This window comes from Lissotriton vulgaris, chromosome 3_2 (assembly GCF_964263255.1).
Source record: "Lissotriton vulgaris chromosome 3_2, aLisVul1.2, whole genome shotgun sequence".
Classification (NCBI taxonomy): domain Eukaryota; kingdom Metazoa; phylum Chordata; class Amphibia; order Caudata; family Salamandridae; genus Lissotriton; species Lissotriton vulgaris.
The window spans coordinates 91,767,248-91,790,983 of record NC_141690.1 but is presented as its reverse complement, the minus strand read 5'-3'; the positions used below and the strand labels follow the sequence as shown (position 1 = coordinate 91,790,983).

General features: G+C 41.3%; 1 protein-coding gene across 3 annotated transcripts in view; it reads left to right on the top strand.

Moving 5' to 3' along the window:
* Positions 1–5,401: 5,401 nt before the first annotated feature.
* The window catches only part of SLIT2 (slit guidance ligand 2), a 650,203-nt gene continuing 631,868 nt past the window's right edge, over positions 5,402–23,736 (top strand). For 2 of the 3 annotated variants that reach the window (XM_086964038.1, XM_086964040.1), the window contains exons 1-3: positions 5,424–5,840; positions 11,116–11,187; positions 12,970–13,041. In XM_086964038.1, the coding sequence (XP_086820164.1) occupies positions 5,662–5,840; positions 11,116–11,187; positions 12,970–13,041 (323 nt within the window). In that variant the 5' untranslated portion in view covers positions 5,424–5,661. Of the gene's footprint in view, positions 5,841–11,115; positions 11,188–12,969; positions 13,042–23,736 lie in introns of all 3 variants that reach the window. The other variant, XM_086964039.1, reaches the window with a different exon arrangement.

The window sequence follows — 23,736 nt, the reverse complement described above, 5'->3', positions numbered from 1 at the left end:
ACATTTTGACTTCTCAAATCCTCTTCTATTTCATTAAAAAAAATCTGACATGCAGACTGAAACATGCACTTTGAATACTAGCAGCAGACTTCCCTGGTGAGCAGTAGCTTTACTACAGTGATCTAAGGAGCAACTAGAGTGCTAACATTCTGAATGTCTTCTTGATGGAACCAAAGTAAACAAGCATTGAAAATGCAATAGATCTCGCCCTCGTTTAAGTTAAAGCAATTCTGTTTGTAATGAGGTGGCTTTTTAGCTTTGCTTTTATTAGTGTTTTTCAAACTTTCATGTAAATAACATGCATATGTATGCATATATGTATATGTATGCATGCATTTATATTTGTATTTATATAGATATGCAGATTATATATGTTTATATATGTATGTATATATATACACATACATATATATATAAATGCATATGCATATATATGCATATATATATATATGCTTATATGTGTGAGTGTAGAGAGAGGTAGAGGGGTATAGGTGTAGAGGTAGAGGTGTAGAGGTAGAGAGATTGAGGTAGAGAGGTAGAGGTAGAGAGGTAGAGACTAGTGGGGAGAGAAGTAGAGAGAGGTAGAGAGGTAGAGAGTAGAGAGTGAGTAATAGAGAGTAGAGAGTGAGTAGTAGAGAGTAGTAGAGAGCAGTAGAGAGAGTAGCAGAGAGTGAGTAGAAGAGAGTAGTAGAGTGAATAGTAGAGTGAGTAGTAGAGAGTAGTAGAGAGTAAGTAGTAGAGTGAGTAGTACAGAGCAGTAGAGAGTGAGTAGTAGAGTAATAATGAGTGAGTAGTAGAGAGTAGTAGAGAGTGAGTAGTAGAGAGTGTGTAATAGAGAGAAGTAGAGAGTGAGTAGTAGAGAGTGAGTAGCGGAGAGAGAATAGTAGAGAGTAGTAGAGAGTGAGTAGAAAAGCGAGTAGTAGAGAGTAGTAGAGTGAGTAGTAGAGAGTAGTAGAGAGTGAGTAATAGAGAGTGAGTAGTAGAGTGAGTAGTAGAGAGTGAGAAGTAGAGAGTGTGTAGTAGAGAGTAGTAGAGAGTGAGTAGTAAAGAGTGAGTAGTAGAGAGAGAGTAGTAGAGAGTGAGTAGTAGAGTAGAAAGTAGTAGAGAGTGAGTAGTAGAGAGTAGTAGATAGTGAGTAGTAGGGTGTGAGTATTAGAGAGAGTAGGAGAGAGTAGTAGAGTAGTAGAGAATGAGTATTAGAGAGTAGTGGAGTAGTAGAGAGTGAGAAGTAGAAAGTAGTAGAGAGTAGTAGATAGTGAGTAGTAGGGAGTGAGTGGTAGAGAGAGAGTAGTAGAGAGTAGTAGAATAGTAGAGAATGAGTAGTAGAGAGTGAGTATTAGAGAGTAGTGGAGTATTAGAGAGTGAGTAGTAGAGAGCAGTGGAGAATATTCCAAAGTTTGGCACAGCACCACTTGCACAACGAGTCCAATCAAATCATATCACTTAGAGTCCTTATTGAAGCGCTGAATCTTGGTGTATATTCAAATGCTTTTATTTTCCTTAAGTTTATGTACCACAGCCAGCCGACACGTTTCGTTCTGTACAACAGAACTTCTTTAGGGCGTTCTTATTTCCTTCAAGTTATGTCGGTATCCTGTTGTCATATAACTAGATATTTCTTCCAAATGTTAGACGAGTCGTAAGTACATTCTTATTCAAAGTGACTAGGTATCAATTTTACCCACACAATTCGGGCAGACTTGAGTAATTTATAGCATCCTCAAAGTCAGTCTTTCAAAAATCCCAAAGTATATGACATGATAATCCAAATCCAAATGTTTCTCAAGAAAAGTCATTTTCAATCGTTCGGAATATCGGCGTTTGGGCAGATATGACCCACGGACAAGGTTTATGACTTTTCTTGAGAAACATTTGGATTTGGATTATCATGTCCTATACTTGGAATTTTTGAAAGACTGACTTTGAGGATGCTATATATTACTCAAGTCCATGGATGCTACTGGGAATGCCCCCAGCAACACCCATTGCATGACCCTTTAACGCAGGACACTGCGTTAAAGGGACTGATATTTATCAGGCAGGATTACGCCACAAAAAGTGGCTTAGTCCTGCCTGATAAATATCATTCAGTCTTCTGCGCCACCGGAACGTCACAAAAAGTAACGTTCCGTTGGCGCAATTGGCTCGTAATTAAGGCCCCATAGGTTTCACACTCGTTAAAGTTAGGAATTAGCATTTAAAAAACCTTTTAATTCACTGAAAAAACCATGGGTTTCACACCAGTTATAGTTAGCTGGACATTTTACTCATACAAAACCATTGAATTTCCCCCGTTATAATTAGTTGTACTCACTATAACTTGCGCGCCCGCAATCCATTGCTGATGATGTCACATATTACATCATTCATGACATGGTCAGTGACATCACTGATGACATCACTGATGACATCTCAAATGACATCACTGATGACATCATCCAGTGAATGTGGTTTGCTTTGATATTTAAATATGTATTATAAATACAATACTTTGCATTGAAGAATGAGTGGATATATAAATATAAATGTGTGGATGGTGGATTTAGTAACAGTGTCATTGATTGTTTCCTTGACTAATTTGTGGAATCTCACTATATATAATCTGTAGTTACTAAACTGTGTGAAAGTCTTTATTGCTTTGTCTTAATTGCTATGTTAAAGACTATGTTTGTTATTGGTTTCTTAACTGAGTATTTGTATGGGTAAATGAATGTCTATGTGGTTTGGTGGTGGGGGGGTGTGATTGCCAAAAAAATGTGTGAATAGTTCATTCAGTAGGTATATGAGGTTAAGACTGCATGTTATGACAGTTGTTTCAGTGAGTGTATATGTTTATGGGTGTAGTGGTGATGAAATATTTCTCTCAATGGTACATCTCCATTAAACTTGAAAAAAAGGCAGTGTATGTGACAGTTATATCTAATTAAGTGTGCCTAAGACTTAGTGATTGTATGAGTCACTATATGGATAACTGTATACTTGTAATAGTGATTTTATAACACACTAAGTGTGAGTTACTATCTATATAAATAGATGAAGTGGTGTTTGTATAAGTGTGTAGGTGAGTAAATGTAAGTACAATCAATTGTTTGCATAAGTCAGAAGTATGTCTTTATAAGTGAATACAATGTGTGCTCGTGTGTAATGTTGAAATAGGCATATAAGTATATTTGATAGTGTTCTGTTGGTTATTCACTGCATATAACACTGAATCTATAGGTAAGTGATTAGATGTATATATAGTTCTATGAATAACTGAGTGGGTGTTTAGACATTTCTATTGGTGTGTCAATGGTTTCAAATATGGCACTTTCTATTTTACAGTGAGTGATGAAAGATTATACTAGTGTGTGATGAGGTGTATTTGATTGTCACATGGAAGATGTCATCAGTGATGTCATTTGGGATGTCATCAATGATGTCACTGACCATGTCATGAATGATGTAATATGTGACATCATCAGCAGTGGATTGCGGGCGCGCAAGTTATAGTGAGTACAACTAACTATAACAGGGGAATTTCAATGGTTTTGTATAAGTAAAATGTCCAGCTAACTATAACTGGTGTGAAACCTATGTTTTTTTCAGTGGATATATATATATATATATATATATATATATATATATATATATATATATATATATATATATAACACTTTTAATTATACCTTTCCAACATAATGCACATCAGCCACAATACTCAACAACATAGCCGCCAAAACTTCAAGATAAACACATAAGGTTCCAAAAGCGAGACCTATTGCCTATGCCAATGCTTGTTCAGTTTGATCTAGCACAAATTTGGAGCGCTTTACATGAGCACCTGTTTCATTACACAGGGGCATATATTTATTTTTTTAATCACAGGACATCAGGCTCAAACTTGTTTTCTCAGCTCGAAGGTCAGCTGCTCTATCTTTACGCCACAATGTCGTCCACAAGAGTGAGTAGCATTTTCAATATTATATACAAAGAAATGATAGTCGTTGCTTATTTATCTTGTGCAACTTACAACCATTGACAAAGCCAATAGTCCTGGCTTGTTGTAGGTATGATGTTACTTGTTGTATTATACATCTGGGTGAATGGACACAAGCAGCAAAATACCAGTGGGGCAGCACACTATGCTAAGCACAGAATTTTAACTTAAGCGTTTCAAGCCTTAATTAGAGTGACCACGCCCCTATGAGAGACCCCTTGCCCAGTTCTTTCATCCCACATAAAGCCCTGGTTGTTTGCATGATGACTAGAAATAATTCCTTGTTCCAACTGCCACATCACACCTCTAGGTCCCATAATTTTATTTCCATGCCAAGATCTCCCCCACCTACTACCTCTTCGAGTTGCCTGTCCAGCCTTAAAACTTGGCTGCCAAATGTTTAATCACTCAGCTTACCTAGCAACCCTGCGTAACTTTAGAAACCCCAAATTGTAGGGGAAATGGGTGCAAATTTCACGAGAACAAAAAGTTATGAGGCTGAGGCGAAAACTGCCCCAAACATCAAAATAAGGCTCCAGCCAGAGGTTGGCGGAGTAGTAGGGGGTACAGAAAGGGCTTTGTCGACAAGTGGTTAATGACCAGCAGTGTGAGAACCTGGGAGATGGACAGGCCGGGCACAAGTCCTAAAAGAAAAGGGGATGGACGCTGTCACCGGAAGTGACGTCACGACAGGAAGTGGCGTCACGAAGGGTGGCTTGCACTATCTGGCTCATTGCCTCCCCTCGCTCACCCCTTAGATGCGATTGCATCTGAGAAGTCAGCGCGTGAGCAGCGTGCTGTGAGCTCCGAGCTCCTTGTCCCAGAGAGGCCAAAGAGTGAAGTCCAGCTGTTTGGCAGGGGGGACGGTGTCCACCCGGTAAAATATGTGGGGGGACGCCGTCCACCCACGTGGTACCCCGACTCGAGCCGTGCAGGGCATACTCTTAAACCCCACTAGACTGGCTGCGCTGCAGGTGTCCTTCCACCAGCTGTGGCTTCTACCCCTCGAAGGGGGTGGCATACCCAGACACGCCCCTCTGAATGTCTGAACTTCAGAGGAGGCATGGCAATGTCAAACTGTTCTTCGCGTTGGCACTTGACTTACACTCCGCAGTTGTAGCGTGCTTACTCTAGGTGCAGTATGTCACATGAAGTTAAACCCGCTACGCTTGCTCTTCGTGGACACCTAATGTCATTTGCCGCTGCTGCCGCACCTCCCAGCCGGTCCCTTCTCACAGCCACACGTGCATGCGACGGGTTTCACGCGCGCGCACCCCTTCAGCACGCCCGTGTTCGGGGTAGGTAGGGACGCACAAAGAGTGGGACACGCCTGGAAGGGTGGGATGCGCTCGCTGGCTCTCTGGGGGCGGGGCGGTCCTAGCCCTTCTGCTGTCTCTCCAGTTCGGGGGAGGAGCCCCCGGTGGGCGGGGCTCCGGAGATGCCCGAGCTGCAGGAGATGCAGAACATGAAGGGGATGCAGAGAAATAGAGCGCACGGGCACCGCGCGGACCCTCCCCCGCAGACCGCACACGCCAGACTCGCCGGCTGAACTTGCTGCTGCCGCCGCCGCCGCCTGCTTGCGGACCCTGGACTGGGATAGCTGCGCGGACTGCGCCCGCTCCCGGAGCCCCGCAGCCCTGCCGCCTGTCGGACCCAGGCTACTGGAGCTGGTGAAGAAGAAGATGTGTGGCTTGGGCTTCTGGAAGCTGCCGCTGTCGGCGGCGCTGGTGCTGGTGATCCTCAGCGAGGTGGCCCCGCAGTCCTGCCCCGCGCAGTGCTCCTGCACCGGCAGCACCGTCGACTGCCACGGGCTGGCCCTGCGCGCCGTCCCGCGCAACATCCCGCGCAACACCGAGCGCCTGTGAGTACCCCACGTTTATACCTAGGGTTGGCCGTGTCCGTCGGGAGTGCGAAGTGGGCACGTGGGGGTGGACGTAGGGCCGTTCTTAAAAGAGGGACACCTAATCCAGACACAGGGGTGGTGGCAAAGGGGGCACACGAGGTGAGACACTACCTGTGAAATCAGACTCTGCCAGCATCCCAAAAGGGACACGTGAGATCGGACAAGGGCTGCTTCTCAACAAGGGCATTTTGAGATGAGACACGGGCTGCCTCCGAGAGAAAACACGTGAGATCAGACACTTGGGGCGCCTCTGAGAGACTGCACGTAAACTGACACTCTGAAAGAGTACTTGGTACACAGGGGAAGCCTCTGAGAGAGTACACGCGAGCTCGGACACGGGTTGCCTCAGAGAGAGTGCACGTTAAGATGAGACATCATGTGCTGCCTCTGGGGGAGTACACGTGAGATGAGACACATGGGGTGCCTATGAGAGACTGCACGTAAACTGAGACACTGAACATGCTACACAGGGGAAGTCTCTGAGAGAGTACGCGTGAGCTCGGACACTGGGCTGCCTCTGAAAGAGTACACGTTAAGATGAGACCTCATGTGTTGCCTCTGGGGGAGTACACGTGAGATGAGACACGGGGCAGTCTCCAAAATAAGAACGTGACATCAGGCGCAGTGACCAGGACATCCTTCAAAAGAGAGACACGGGGTTTGACGCAGGGGCTGTCAACAGCAGAGATAGCGAGCCGTGAGACAGACACGAGGCCAGCCTTCAAAGCGCTAGCATATGAAACCAGGCACGCGCCAGCCTCTAGAAGCGAGGCGCATGAGATCAGAGTAAGGGGTAGCCTTCAAGCAAAGGGGCATGTGGGGTCAGGCAGAAAAACATGCTTCTAAACACGAACAGGTGACATCTGGCGCAGGAGCTGACTACAGCAAATAAACATGTTTTTGAGACATGATAAAGACTCTAAAATTGAGACATATGTGTCCAGTCTGCATTGACACAGAGGGAAGAGACACGGCAGACTCTTGAAAGGAACTTAGTTTTAGACACCTGTAGAATAAAAAAGAGTGCACATAGACTCGGGCACTGGAAGAGAATGCAAAAAAAAATAGTTACTGGGTCAGATATATTCAGGAATAACTTTCAAACTAGCTTTGTTTGTTAGTCCCATGTTTGGTCGAAGAAAGAAGCGGCTTTAATGCGCTCTGACAGCCCCGGGAAACTCAAGATAGCCTCGAAAACACACGGACACGGCAACTATGCCACAGTCCGAGACTCGTGGTAAAAAAGACCTCATCTGCACAGAAAACATAACCTGAGCAGCACACACCTGTGGGAATGCAGTCTGTGCCCCGGGCTGCACCGGAGATAAGATTACACAGCGCCGCGCAGACGACACCCGGCGCGCTCCGCAGACACTGCGTGTGACTGCAGGGCTCGACGTCACGGCCCCATGGAAGAGGTTTATGATCATATCTGGTATCGATTAATACCCGGTGACTGTCCGCCTCCTTGGAGCCAGGGAGCGCGGCTGACCCGCACTGTTCAGGCCCTTTCCGGGTGGGCAGTATAATTAAAGGCAGGGCAGAATATAGACTTGTAAAGTGCCTGTCAGAACCCATACTTTACCCAGGCCCGCAGAACTGTCACCGCACCCCTGCCCGGCCCGCCCTGGTGTTCTGACCCTGCAGATGTTGGCGAAGTGCAGTCGGAGTGTACGGCGCTGTCCAAAGAAGGCTCACTTGACTGTTGAGGTGGGGGTGTTATCGTTTTGGGGAGATAGTGCCATGCGACAATCAGGGGGGGGGCAGATATCAAGGGGGCGGGGGTGTACATTTTACTTGGATGGGAGACATTCCACCCGATAATGTGAAGAGGTGCGTGCTGCGGTGGGGCGCCCAGGGGTAGGGGGCGCCGGAATCTACATGTCCGAGGCACCCCCAGCCAAGACAGAGAAGCACTCGTAGCCTGCTCCATTCACACGGACAACACGGTCAAGTGTGATTCCTTACAAATATTTCATTTAGCAGTGCTACTGACGTGTGCACGCCGTCAAACATGTAAAGTAAGAATCCATAATAAATTGAATGACTTACAATATTTGCATTGTAATTAATAAATGTATTCACTCAATGATGCGATGAATAATTATTTACGTTTTAGTGTCTTCTCCTGCCTATCTCCTTTTAAAATGTACGTTTTCCAAGGTCACATAAACTTAATCAATAAACACTTCCCCTGGAGAGTAATATTTACTGTACGAAGGAGTGAATACTTGAAAACGCGAGTGAAACGGAGTAGCCAAAGTTGATCAGTTTATTCTGAGTTTTTAACTTTGAATTGCCTTACAATTAGGCACTTGCTGAGTTAACGGATAGAAACTTAAAAAAAAGTCTCGTTTTTCTATGCGCTGGGGCATTGGCGAAGGCTTAGGGTGTGTTTTTTAGGCATTTGTAGTGAACTGAAATTATAATAAGTTACCAGCAATACGCACCCTGCGTCGTTCCCAAACTAACTTTAATTAAATACCAGAAAAAGTGCTTCGAATAGCCGAGGGTTGGAACTTTCGCGAAGACTTTGGTAGTTAGTACAATCAAACCTCGTTAATGACTCGATCCGTGTCATAACAGTCATCGGTTTTAATTGCAGTCTATTGCAGGCCGTGTAAGGACAAGCCGCCAGGTCAGGTGGCTCGCTGTGCAGAAGAGCCTCTGGGAAACTGGTAGAATACGTCCAAGCTCTGAATCGATTTAAAGTTCGCGACCATGGCCCGTGCCAGGGGGGACCCTGAGCCCGCAGAGCTGCCCTGTGAGGCTTTATCCGTTCCGTGTGCTCGGTGCAAGGTGACTCGTTTGCTCGTCGCACCACGGCAGGGATCGCATACGCTGTGGTGCCACGAAAGACTGTCAAGATATTAGGGGCGCTGAAACTCCAAGTGCACTCAGACGCCCCACATTCCTGGACAGGTGACCTGTGTGTTATTTTTGGAACCCCCTCTCAAGCGCGGACAAGTTTCGAGAACCGCACAAGTTACCCGCGTGGCCGCGTTCCGGAGACGCGAAATGGCTGCGGGGCTCAGTCAGTCCGCGCCTTGTAAACAAACAGTAGGCGCTTTACAGTTTCCTGCCACATGCGCTTGTATAAATCACTCACACCAACGCGCACAATTTTCCCAGAGCCTATGGACACAGGTCGGGATCGCTTGAGTCAACTTGTACTCTTTCTGCAACTACTGTAGCTCTGACACCGAGCGTGGCGCGATCACTCGGGACAGTTATCAAAAATAACACATTAATGAAATAAACGATCGATGCAATACCGAGAGTGCAGCAAGGTCCCCTGACCGTACCCTGAATGCAGCTGAAAGTTTACAGGCACCGCGGGGCAGCAGGGGTCTTTAAAGAGGGTGCCGTTTTTCTCACCCCAAAGTAAAATTAATGTGAGCACGCACAGTCTTTCAGGGGGTGCCTGGCTGTCACTCGTGTTAACGAGCCCCTAAGTAGGGGTTGACGCGGCTGCTAGCCCTCACCTTTTGAATATTCATGAAGATATTGAGAATGCGCTGTGGCACGAGGCTGTCTACATTTTATATACAGCTCCCTTTGAGGGACACTTAGCAAAGCAATTTCTGTGTGTGTGTCTGTGAAAGTAAGGCATGCATATAGGCATTAAACAGTCTCTTCCCGAAGCCAAAAACCATCATTTCAATCCACAAATAAGTTGTTTGACATTCATAAAAAAGTTTACTTATACAATTTCTTTTGAGTAAATAAATCTATTCACAGGGCAGGGAGGGGGCGTCCCATGCTCTGTGACTTTGTATACACCGACAAACGTATATATCTGTAAGCATTTCCAAACTCTTCCATGACCCCTTGTCTCCTTGGAAATGTCAGAAATGTACACTTAAGAAGAGCTCGAATTGTTTATTTCTTTAATGAGGAAAGGAACACACGCAATTTTAGTGAGGTTTCACCACAGGAAGCATGTTTTCCCATGGTGGGAAAAATACAAACAAGCAAATATCCATGGATATATTGCTAATCTGAAAATTGAAATCAGGAAAGTTTACAGAAGTATGGGTGGGAACATTCGTCTGTCAAAGGTTTGCAGTCTCACTTCTAGAAACGTTTGTGAATTCACCAAACACGTATCTTCACCCTTACGAGGTCATAAACCTGTACGTTTGAATGTTAAGGTCCCCTACTCTGCCCATGAACGCGCCAGACGGAAAGTTCAACATTTGACAGACACTTACGATTGCAGATTTGCTGTTCTTGAATCACATTCTGTGCTCTCACCCTGCATGCATATTTCGAGGAAATATTCGCCTTTCTGCTGTGACCCTCTTCAAATATAAATTCAGGCCAGTGCCCTGCAAATGGAAAATCAAAGCTTGATTCACATTTAAAACACCAATTGCCCTCAGCCCCAAAGAGCTCTGAAAATGGGTACTCCTAGTATATTCAGATGTAGTATTTTGTGCCATAAAATTTATCAGGTGTTTTTTTTGACTGCCTGCATATTTAAAATGAGTCAATAACATTTTTCTTGTTGCCAATTGGAACAATTCAGGCAAAGTCCTCAGCGCTCACTGTAGCTTCGAGAAGTGAACTTCATTCCTTGTCGGTTACATAGTTTAATGGGTTCGATGGCTTGTGGAAAACTGCTTCCTCCAACTTTTTTTACTTTATTTTTTAAGTTCTTAAGTATGCACAGGCATAATAAGGAACAGATGTTGAATATAATAATGTACCCCAATACTTTGAATGGAACCTATCATCCAACAGCTCGTTTTGCACATTCCTTAATTTGCTTGTACGTCCAAATCAAGGACATCTGAATTACAGATTTTAAAAATAAAAATAAAGGAGGTGAACGTGGTAAAGGAGACAAGGATGCCGAGGGGTTGAGGCCGAAGGAGAAGTAGACATTGGCCATGAAAACAGTTAAGGTTGGTCCCATAAGTGAGGTCCATATAAATATCTATCATTGTTTCACATTTAATCAAATAAAAGATAAAACATTATTTATCAACATTGTCTATGTAGTTAATTCAGAGTATGCACTCCAGGTTTGCACAAGGAGACAATTGGAAGTAAAGTTTTGAGGATATGGTAATGTTACTGGTTTACATACCCCACCCTCTCAATCACAGTTGCGTAATGAAATGCGTAAGCTTTGTCCAACTTTTAATCCCAGAAATATGAGCTTGAGCAAAACCGAAATGGATAGTATGAGTCATTTGAATGCAGATTCCTGCTTTTTTTCTCCTAGGGATCTCAATGGCAACAACATCACAAGAGTCACCAAGACAGACTTTGCTGGATTGAAACATCTGCGAGTGCTGTAAGTCAGCCATTTTGTTTTCCTGTACGTTGCACTTGTTGATTTGAAGTCTTATGTTTTACAACGAAAAGAACTGGACGTACATGCTGTGCGCATGACCTCTGCACTTTTTGGCGTACACATTATAGACCATAACTCTAAAATATTAACCCACTTTCTGTTTATAGTATCTCTGAGTTCCAAGTGATGGTTGCCTCTTAAAGCTGTAATGTAATGGTGTTGGCAGTTACTGTGATTTAATGATACGCTATGGCACAGATACAGTATATCCCAAGATTTTCTCTCTTGTCTGGGCGAAATGATTTACTCTTATAAACACACATACAACTTATGTTTTCACTTTTATAGAGTGCTTAGCACCATTATTGTGGCAACACAGTGTATTTTCAATTTGGGTATCCTTTCGTACACACCTGGGAATACAATCAGACAGTTAGTTGTCTGTTATTTGTTTCTTTCTTGGTTCTATAAGGTTTGTGGAAAATGTATTCAACGATCAGGTTAAAAGTGGTTTGTGTAGGCCATTGTGAAGGGAAAGTACATTTTTTCTACAAAGCACATTGTAGTTCCTTATATGCATTAAGTTATATAATTGCAAAACAATGTTTAGTGAGAACGCTTAAAGCCAGAAACATTTGACCCGATTTTCAATTTGGAAGACAGATTGCTCTGTCGCAAATGTGATGTTCTGCATTGAAAAACATTCCTCAGTAACTACAGCAATATGGCTGTTTATTAAAAGCGTCTACACTACTGTTGTGTAAGGTTAAGTGTTGGGTTGGTTTGTTGAGTAAGTGTCATAGCTAACATTTCTGTCCAAAGTTGTTTCAAAGTTGTTTTTTCTTTTGAGTTCCGCTACGCTGTAGACAGCCATAGTTGTGTGAGAGAGGGCCAAAGAAGAGCATAGCTTTCTCGGGGACTGCAAACTTGAAATTAACGTTTTGGAAAAATTAGCTTCTACTTTCAATCTGTCTAGGTTTAGTTATGAAAGAGTCTATGCTTTGTTTTGGCTGGTTTTGAATAATTTCTTAGTTCTTAGTAAATAATGCTATATCAGCGCTTGGTATGAATTTAGTACACTTATTTCCACTTTTAGAGAACCCATCTTTCTGAGTTATTCGCATTACATTTCCTACTTCTAAAAGTGTACTTTTCAATGACACATATAAATTTATCATGTACTTTACTCACTTGGATAGTGTTTTAAATTCTCAATTTCTACCATGAAATTTCCCTGTGTGCTCCACCGAACCATGCACAAAATTGTCTGGAAATCTTTTATTTAACAAAATTACTTAGCCAAACGTGTGATCGCGAAACCATCCATTATTACATTTAGACTTTGAGCAAAAAAAAAAAAAGTTAGCTCACTAGCTGTCAAGTAATAACAATTGTTCATGGTCAATTATGTCAAACGTGATCAAATCATTGCCTGGCAGTGTCCCACATCAAGGGACCTCAGCCTTATTTTCAAAACAGTCGCCAGTGACCCAGAAACAAGTTCCTGAGCAGATTTGGAAGATTTGCTTCTTTGATTTTTCATGGTGCGGTGACTGGCTTTTTTGTTTTCGCTTCAGCACACGGACCCCAGAGGGGTGTCAGGTGACACGGGCACCAAATGCATTAAATTGGATGTGAAATGTCAGACCGGTGTTCAAATTTACTGAAGAATAGGTGAGGTGGTTGCGAGAGATCAGTTCTTTGTGTTGAGCGTTGACAGGTGTTGAGGGCAGCCTTATTGTTGCTCACGTTAAAATGCGTCCTGTATGCTCTTTGTTTCAGTCAGCTTATGGAAAACAAGATTACTACTATTGAAAGGGGTGCATTCCAGGACCTGAAGGAGCTGGAAAGACTGTAAGTACATGTCATCCCAAAAATATGGCAACACTGAGTTGTATAAGAATTTTGCACTATTTTATGCTATTATTTTATTTTCGTTTGGAAAAATTGGCTATTTGCATCACACATTGAACTTTTTTGTGATTGAGAGATTGTCATAACAACAAGTTATTTGATGAATTGTAATGAGCTGAGCCAATCGTAGAAAGGGAGCAAAAAATTGTAGATTTTGTGCAAAGCATCCTCTTAATTATATTGTGCCACTCAAATTGATTTAATCTACCTTCCCCTTTCTCTTTTCTCACTCGACTGAGATGCCAGTTAGAAATTAAGGCCTAGTCTTATCTTGATTCCCCATCTTTACTTTGCAAAGCAAGACCACATCCGGTGTGTTGACTTCAATGATGAAAAAGATGCATTTGTTTCTATTGTTACAAGGGGCACGGTCATGCACACAATTAGGCAATTCTATGTTTCTATATCTCTAGTTGCAGGTGACCATATATTTTACATCACAGCCCTATTTGTTGCTTTTAGAGACTGTCTTATTTTGCTTTGTTTTTTAGGACTCTCCAGTTGAACTAATGAGTTTGGGGGTGTCCATTAACACCAACCCCTCAGATCTTGGGTTCATACCCCTCAAACTATTGATTTTTTCGAAACAAAGTTTAGCCATTTTGAAGAAATTCAGGACACTGTGCTCTGTATAGGAGATTTCAGCAGATTTGGGGGTCTAAGTTGTGCACCATAACAAATGTTCTATTTTGTGGTGTTTGTTTTTATTTGGGCTTAAGCATCTTGCTCTTTTTAATTTAAACATTTAAGAAGTATAAGTTGTGATGTCATAAAAAGCAATAACTGTACTTGTGCAGAATCGAATACTGAGGAATACGAGAAAATCCCTTTCAAAGTCAAAATGTACAAAAAGGAAGTCTGTTGAAGTGTTTCTTGCACTTCGAGATGTTTTACAGAAAATACTTTCCAAAATTATCTTTCCACTGGCAAGGGTTGCTGGTGGAAAGGCAATTTTGGAAAGTTTTTTTGTGTCCAATATAATGATAAAAATAGCCTTGCCACATGATGTTCCTCGAGAAACACGGTGTTTGATCATGTCATACCATCACTGCTGAAATAATGAGATGGGTGTGAGGGATTGCTGCTTCTTTTAAGTCTCTGTTTGGAGCGAAAGTATGCTGCCTGCTGCAAAGAATCTCTGTTTTTGTGTAGAATGCTCATGGAAAACATACAAATGTATGTGACATGTGGAGGCACAACTGCTGTGATATCTTGTGTGGTTGCATGAGTTTTTTTTAGGATGCACTATTTGAGAAGCTACAAGTAAGGAAGGAGGTGAACTTGCACCATTCATGTTTCTTGCAATATCCTCATAATGTGATTTATTTGTTACATCCTCGCCCTGTCTCTTGGTTTTATTTTCCACTTTTAAGGCATTAGTAATAATTGATTCACATGGTATTGTTTTAAACGTTTGTCTTGAAATATTTAATGCTGGCATATTGATAATACTTAAATAATTTCTATTCATAATGAACGCACCCAGCACCAAAAAATCAGGTGCATCTTCCGCAAAGTGCTTCCTCAAAAATTATAAAACTGACTGAATCCACAGAGACAGATCATGTCATGTTCTCACAGCTGGTGGATTCTGAATATCCTTTCTGTCAAAAAGCCCAAAAAAAGTAACAACTTTCAAAGAAACAAACTTAGCCCAAACCATAAATATACATTGATTAGTACCTAAGGCATTAGGGTTAACAACCTCTGTCGTCACCACATAAAAGCCTCATGCCCACCTTGTTCTGCCAGGTGGAGAAGCCCAGAACTGGTGTTAACCCTCCCCACTGCTTCCCGGGTCCTACTCATTGCATCGCAATCTCAGCCTCAACAATCCATATCCTGACTTAGAAGCACCCTAGCATACCCGGAGCATCCTTTTCATGTGGGGAGGGTCATTAGCGCCAGATTTCGAGCGCCTCCGCACAGCGCTCCAACGCTCAGTAGCCCATGATCCCTAGCAGTGCTTGAATTGGTTGGATTCATGTGGCACTATGGTCTACACTTGCTTTAGCATGAGATTCAGCAGCCAGTTCAAATGAAATAATATAAAGCCCTCAGCATCTTACTAGAAAACATTCACCTCACCAGGGTCAGTCTCCAGTAGCTTCCATCCGACGCATTAGTCTCAGTAAACCCATGAACAGTTTACTTCCAATGGTAGAGAACTTCTAAAAGACATAAACATGTGGGCATTTTTATATGATAATACATTTAATTTTGTTCTTCAATAGTAATTGAACATATAGGGCTGCCTAACTATAGTGTATGAAATACGCGTGTATTGATTTTATATTCTCTGGGTCCTATTTTATTTTGTTCTGGCAGGACCGCTACAGAGGAACTGCTGATGTTATTGGGCATAGCCAGGCCTTCCTTTTGTTTAAATTACTCGTATTTCACTGTTGTGCATTCAGACTCCTTGTCAATGAATAGCAGAGGACCAGAGACTTGCAACTGACCATGTGAAATAAGGGGCTGGCGGAATGTTTAAGTGCCAGGACTCGAAAAGGTGCAGTGCTACATTTGATCTCCATAGTTATAGCAACACCAGTTTGCCAATGTTGTTACTATTGCCCTGCAGAAGTAATTGAACATTTATATTCCACGAGGGGGTTACCACATGGTAAATCCTTTGCAGAAAGAGCAACATCTCTTTATGATCACAACATATTTCAGTTCCAGGCGTTCATCTCACTCACTGAATCATAAACATGTGCAGTTCTGTGGCAGTGGGATTTAGCTGATTATGATCCGGTCAGTGGACCATGTCAGGTCTCTAGCCGTATTTTTTTCAGGATGCACAGAACCTCATCCTCCAAGTGGCAGCCTTCATGATCGACTCATGCTCGTCACTTTGTGGGTGGTGCAATACTCTTGAAGGGCTATTTTGCTGGAGATTATTCTCTAAGTGTCTTATGCCAGTCAGGCCGCCAACATTTGCCATTATCTTTGAGAGCAAATAAATTAATGGTGGATTGGGATAATTAAAATAAACTATGGCTAACCCAAGAATTTTTATCCCTGATGGTTATCCAGGTTAAGATTAAAAACAGCAAAGATACTTATGAAATATTGTCTCACTTAGCATTCTGCACGAAGTGGGATGAATACATTGTCTAATACAGTAGCAAATGTTAAATATCATGGGCATATAAATTGGTAAACCTATAATCCTGAAGTTACTACAGAGGACTCAAATATTTCCTATGCCTAATATCTCAGTAGCTATAGTGTTTTGCTTGGAATGCCTATTTTATCTTGCAGTCAAATACATCCATATTAAAAAATAATAGTAATTAGGAACGAAACAAAATTCAGGATTTCCCTCCTGCAGAAATGAATATGAATGTGTGAAGGAAACTGAGAAAAGCCATATCAAGCAGGCGGTCCACCTAGGCACGCGCACACGTTCTATCTCAGATAAACCTGCACCTGAAGAAATCTAAAAATACCACATATTCCTAAATGAAAGACACCCTGTGAAATCTAGGAACACATGACAGTTATGTTCACAAAAGCTCGGGTCTCCCAAATGGTTTTGAAAGTCTACCAAATATAAAACTAAATTGTTTGGGAAACCAGCAAATGATTGCCTAACCAATGGTCACATAAGTCACCAGATTTGAGAAGCCCACCTTTCCAGATGTGTCACTTTGTTTTGGTAAAATAATTTGATCTTCGTTGAAGCAGTGGATTGGTCACAGATACCAAACCAGAGAACGCTACAAACCAGAAACACCTAGAAACACCACAGATGCATGAAAAGATTTAATCCTGGGAACACTGATGAAAGAGTGACTCAGCAAACATTATCTTAACAAAATTAACATGTAAAGGGACAGGTATGTGCAACCTGAAAGTTTATACTGAAATAACGTAAGAAAGCATCCTAAACTAACTGTCAGAAATAATAGTGACTGACTATATTCCCTGCAGTTTATCTGTAGAAATTGTGATTGGGGTGTAAACATTTCCTTGATTTACTGAATTGGAACACACATGAAAAAGGAGTGGTTACTAGGTTTTGAGGAGATAAATGGCACCTACAAAAAATCAGCATCTCTCCTTTATACTGGGATGCTAATCATTTGTTAAAAGTATACCTTCCGATGTTCTTAATATGTTGTCACTTTATAAATGGTTACTTACCCAAGTTCAATGTGTAGCATATGTTGAGCAACATAATGGCTTTTTAGTCCCTCCAAGGTCCAATAAGTGTATCGTGTACATGTCCTGAGTCACGAGCATCAAAGGTGTGCTCAACTGTTCTTCTAGTTGCTTATTAGTAAAACATACCAAAGGTAACTTCAATTCAGCGATTTCAAATAATAATCAGTTGTAATTTACAGAAAGAGTTTGATTACACAATCTAGTTCAAAGAGAATTTCTGCCTACAAAACATGCTTACAAATTTGGAGCAGGCGAAGGCAATGGATGACTTGCTAAACTGGTAATATTTGGATGATTTGACAGACTTAATGAGGTTTAACATTAAGTTTACTACTAGAGTATATGTAAATAATACTCTGTATTAGAGTATTCCCGGTTTGCAATGAACTAGTTTTCTCACTTTTTGAAGTACACTTTAAGAACACAATTATCCATACATTTTGGGACGGGAAGACAGTAAACAGATGGGTATCTTAGCATCCATTCATAAAGTTCAAGTCACAATATGTGGTAAGCTCCCAAGACTTTAATAATTCATATTTTCACGAGACTGCTTATAACTATAAGAGAAAATATTTTATGGTTCTGGTTGGAAATGTTCTTTTTCTGTACCCTCCCATTTTACCTTAAATGGGCTACATAGGAGATTCCTCATTGCAATTTTAGCTGCCTTCTCACATTTCTCATGTTGATGCCAGCATGAAACAGTGCAAAGGATAATCCCTCTTGTTTGACAACTGTCTCTTAGAGTGCCATATTGACCATCCAGGAGAATATATATTAATGTTCTCTATTGCAGCTTCAGGGATATCTGCACTGGATGCAGAAACATGTGATAGATCCCCTGTTTTAGAATACCAAGTGGATTTCTCTGTTCTAAGAAGCGGAGCAATTGCAGCTTTATGGCACCAAAGGATTCCTGGGAAGGTCAATGTTGAAAAGGAGTGTGGTGGTACCTTTCTGCCAAGTCATATCTTTAATTTTCATTCGAGAATAACATTTTATGGAAGAGAAGAGAAAAGCAGCCAGAAATTATATGGGGCAGTACTCTCTACCAACAAAAGCGGTACTAACTTCTTGTCCATGTTTATATAGTAGGACATACTGAAACTGAGGTGCCGTGTTATCTGTTTTTTTAAAGAGCAACTCTGTTGATTTAGTGCATTCGTTCACTAACTTTGATCCCTCTATTATGCTGCATATGGGGTGAACTTTAATTACTGGAAAATAAGTTGTTTGGATCTGATTCCTAGAATCTGTCTGTACGCTACATTTCCAGTGCTTGATTGAACGCACACTGTCTGGGAGCAACAATCACAGCTGTTTGTATCTCAGTGAATGTGTCACCCAGTGAATACTGAAAGAGGATGGTTTATAACTGCATTTGGTATGTCAAAGTTTTGGATTCACCTCTGTGTAAAGAATAAAGTGAAGAGTAATGTGGTAGCAGGGAAGTCCTCACAGGCCCACCCAGAGACCATACAATTTCTTCCTTAATTAACACTACTGGCCACACAGTTTGGTTGGCTCATTTGTTTCTGCCTACTTTATACAATGACTCTGTTAATGAAAGGTTATTTCCGGAACATGAAATTTTCTTTCTTAATTATATAGCATTGAAACTTTGCATCATTTAATGTTTTTCCAATGTAGATACATTGTAAAACACGTAACACAGGTTCCAAATGGTAGAAGTGCTTTACAGCGGTCTATATTTTTCCTTAAGGAAAGCCCATGCTTTTAATTTAGTAGCTGCTATTTACAAATTAACTATATATGATCATATGGATGGTACAGTCTCTTAGATAGCATGTAGTCCTATGTACTCTTCTGTGCTTTTTTCCAGCTTATTAATTTTCTGTTGTGTTTCTACCTTTCTTAATATGAGACCATCCCAAGATATGTCTCAGACCCTTGAGTCCACACCCTCCTGTTTATATCGCTCACTCGTCTATAACTCAGTGTTAAAATGCATTTTTTAAATTTGTTTACAAATCTATTTATTGGCACTACAGAAACATACTAAAACAGACTGGGCACTGTAAAATCCTGCAACTTAATTAACAAAGGCACTACAGACCACACCACCTCCCACCATACCTCACCCTCAACTCCACCCGTAACATGGTACAGTGAAAATGTCTTTGATCAAAGAGCCCCTTGGGTGTTGAGGATCGGGCCATCACATATGGTAGTGTTAAAATTCTTGGGTGTTATGTGGTTCATATGCCTCAGTATTTTGCGTTTGGAATGCATCTAATTTGAATGTAGCTTTCTGAGGATGCTTCCTCCAGATTTGCTATAGGTAGTTACAGACGATTCAAGCATTTTTGCGAGCGCAAACAGTGCGATTCGCAAAATTTGGTCGTTTGCGCCCGCAAAAATGGCGTTTGAGATGCATCAAGGGTTCAGGCAATCACAATTTAAGAATTCACAAATAATTGTGAGTTCTCAAATTGCAATTGCATTTAAGGAATCGCAATTTGCGATTCCTTAAATGCAATGCATGAATTATTCCAAGATTGCGAATTCGCAATCTGGTGCCGCTATTTACTGCGAAATCATACTACATGGAAAATAGCAAAAACTTACAAATATGCACTTTAGTGCATTTTTCTAAGTTGTATGTTACACACACACATGTCCTTGGGACATGTGTGTGCGCAACACCAGTGAACATTACCATTTCAGGAGTGCTACAGGGTGTCCTTTGGACACACTGGCACCCTTGAAATTGCGGCACATTTGCGATTCGCTAATTGCAAATCGCAAATAAGGAATGACTCCCCATTCGAATCGCAAATAAGGAATCAGTAGAAATTGCAAATAATATTGCGATTCCTACATGCATCCCGTTTTGCGAGTCTTTAATAGTGAATCCTTAAAATTCGCTATTAAGGACTCACAAAACATAACTTTGATGCATCTGTGGGCTAGTATATTTTAGTCTTCATCTGGGACCACACCCCAAATCCCTGTAAAGATGTTTTTTACATATACTTTCCCTTCTGTTATGTACGTTGAAAACACTCATTTCACGTTTTTTTGCATTGCTTGTCTGCTTGAACAGTAAGTTATGAAAGCAGGGGACTTCCTGAGTCATTTCACAACAAAGAACAGTGAGCCTGTACAGTATTTAAATACCAGGATATTGGTTTTCTGTTCACACCTGGACTATTTCATTAATTACTGCGATTTGTAGACATTATTCTCATTGCTATGTTTCTCCCTAAAGATTCTGTCTCCATACCAGGAATCTTTTTCCGAAACTTGTGTTATTTCTGGTAAAAGCCTATTGATCACTCTTTGATTCGACATGTAGTTATCAATAATTAAACAGAGCCACATCTCAACAGTGCCCTTTATTGAACATCTGTATAAATAGCTAACATGTACTCCAGTCATTGCCGTTTAATCAATCATCCAGTAATTACCTTTAACAGAATGTGTTTTCTTTCCTTTTGAAATGACCTAAATCAAGTTCTCATTACATTATGGTCTTAACCTGTAAGCCATGTTTAAAACTCTATATATTGGCTGAGTTCATCTGAGCACATAACATGGTAAATTAATGTATTATTTATTATCAACAGGTCTATTGTTGTGTTTTTCATATTAATAATAACTAAATAACTATCCAAATCCAAACTAGCAATCTCTCATTTCCATTGCAAATTTGTTGCTGCAATAAATTAGCTGATGTCTTTGCAGCCTGCAAAACCAATACCGTAACATCTAAGATAAAACATATGTTGAGGTGTCAGAACTGTGAATGTGGATATTAACAAAAAATATGGACAGGCAGTTTTTCTCTATATGAATCCTGTTGCATTCATTTAATTTCAAATGGTGTGGGGTGGGGTGGTGGGTTGTTGCTTTATCTAAAGGCAGGAATTGAGGGTTAGCATTGATCAATTTGCAAATAAGATCGATGCCATTGAGGAGACCACCTGTTTGTCTCATAAATAGCCTGGGCTCCTTTCCTACACAGGTGTAGTATTGTAGAGTCTTGTAGAGTTGGCATTGTGAACACCCATGCTTATGGTCAGGATATGAGGATTGCCCCATAGAGCACATGCTTACTGGTATATTTTGGAAACACTTTAAATTGTGGTTGATGCTCATTTTATTGCAACTCCTTGTTCAGCTGGTAATGGAAACCATTATCGCTTTGTGGCTCGTCTCATTATAGCTTAATCAGTGCTGGTTGAGGCGGGGCTAAGGGAGAGATGTTCCCCCACATGTGAGTAAGGGGTAGAGAAGATGGAATACACTCCTTACTCCCTGTGGAAGCAGAGACCCTTGATTGTGAGGAGCTGGCCACATGTAGGCTGATTTATTGGAGTAGAGTGGGTTCAAAGCAAGCTGTCTGTTGTGATTTCATTGTTTCAGGATTTCTGTTGAGGAGGGACTATGTGGTAGTGCATAGCATACCTGTGAATCCTGAAGAGCAGGCTAGCAGCGTTAGAAAGAGGACTAGCTAGCGGGCCATCAAGATGGAATGGAGTAAAATAGCATTTAATGCCCAGTCTGACACAAATCTCTTAATTGAACTATGGTACATTTATGAATGTGATTCTAATTCACATGCACTTTTGCCATTCATGTCGAGAATTATGGGTAAGTTACAGGATTGATAAGAATAATAGTACATTAATCACCCTACTTGCTAAATTATTCAAAGGAATGGCATTGCGGGTAAAGCTAGATTTGAGAAGCCAAATACAAAACCTTGGATAGGAGCCTTCAAAGAGAGTAGAGCTTGAAAAGCGAGAACACAGTGGGTAACAGAAACACCACAAGTCAGACTCAAGACGTGAAAGAGCGGAAGACTGAATGAGGGTTGCTAATCTCAATCTGATTGATGGTCCCAAAGGTGCTGAAGTAGCAAATTATTCATTTTTTCCACTTCAGATGATCTATTTTGTTAATAGAATACCTGTGCACTGGGTAGTTGTGCACTATGAGCTTCTCAACTTACCAACAAGACCCTTTAAAAATTATTTTTACTAAAAGTTGGTCAGGATACCGTTGATTGAAAAGTCCTGTAAAATAGTATATTTGCCCATGATAGGTCGAGGATTAATTAGGCTGTGTATGCTATGAGAGCCATACAAATTTTCACGTACTGATACATATATTAGTAATCCATAACTCTCATAAGAAGTAACTAGCTCTCATAAGAAGTAACTACATATAACTTGTTGTGTATGGTAAGACGGTCTTCTTGAAATTTAAATTGCTGCTCCTGTGGCAGTTTGCTGTAAGGCATATTTTGCGGAGTGGTTTCATTGTTGGTAGATTTTGAAGGACTTGAGCAGCCAGTTGACGGTGGTATATTTTGTGTCTGGTCCAGAGGCAGACATTCAACGCCTAAAGGCCAAGCAGGAGAATGCCTTCTTTCTCCTCTTTGCCTTTCTTTACCTGCAAGGGTTCTAGAATGAGTCAAAGGTATAGTGATTACTGACCAAAAGACATTCTCAGGATACCTTTAACATATATACATAGGTCGAGTTTCCATTTCTGATGTTAAATGCCCATGGGCTAGATCCTCTAATGTTGCCATTTTTGCTTGCACTCTGAACTTTTAGCCAAAAACCCATTATTAAAATAAAGACATATATCTATGAAAAACTCGGACATCATCACAGTCGCCACTGTAATTTAGCTGTTAGTGTGTTGTTTGTGTCTACGTCATACTGAAACACACTAAGTGCTAAGAAAGTAGAGGAGATGAATAAAGTGGATTAAAGCAGAAGGCAGTGTGAAGAGGAGGTGTTACTTTTAAATTAAATCCTAGACACATATGGAGATTACCAGTCAGTTTGCTAAGAGCAAATATCCCATATTTGTGAGGAAAGCTTAGAAGTGTCCTTCTGTTCACAACTGCCAGGTCCATCTGGAGAGGCACTTTGTCATAAGTCATCCTAGAAATCTCCTTTCACTTTGGGATTCAGAGCCATGTCTTTAGAACTGGTAAATTTGTTATTCCCATGTCTAATTTTTTCCATTATAAAACCGGGTTTGCCAATTATGTGAATAACCGGCAGCTGCTAGAAGCCCCTTTAGAACAGTGGAAGCTCTATTTTATTGGACTCATACTTGAAGAGTACATTCCTATCCTAATCTATGTCTTGCTATGCAGGTGCTGCTAGCCTGGTGCTACCGCCTGCATTGTTACTGTTTTCGAGCACTATGCATCCACCTTGTGCTCATCGGTTCTATTCCCTATAGAATCTTAAGACATGCAAATCTCACTGTCCTGTGTTAGAACCCTGGTCCCTGGCTGTTGATTTGCAGTTAGATGCCTATGTGGAAGATCTCATTAAAGCCAGGTCTGGTGTTTGGTGCATAATATATTTGGCGACCATAAACGACTGAAGGCTGAGTTCACGAGCAAAGGCATAGATGCCACGTCATCTCCCATTATTAAATGGGGAGCCGGTGCATTTGTATAAGGAG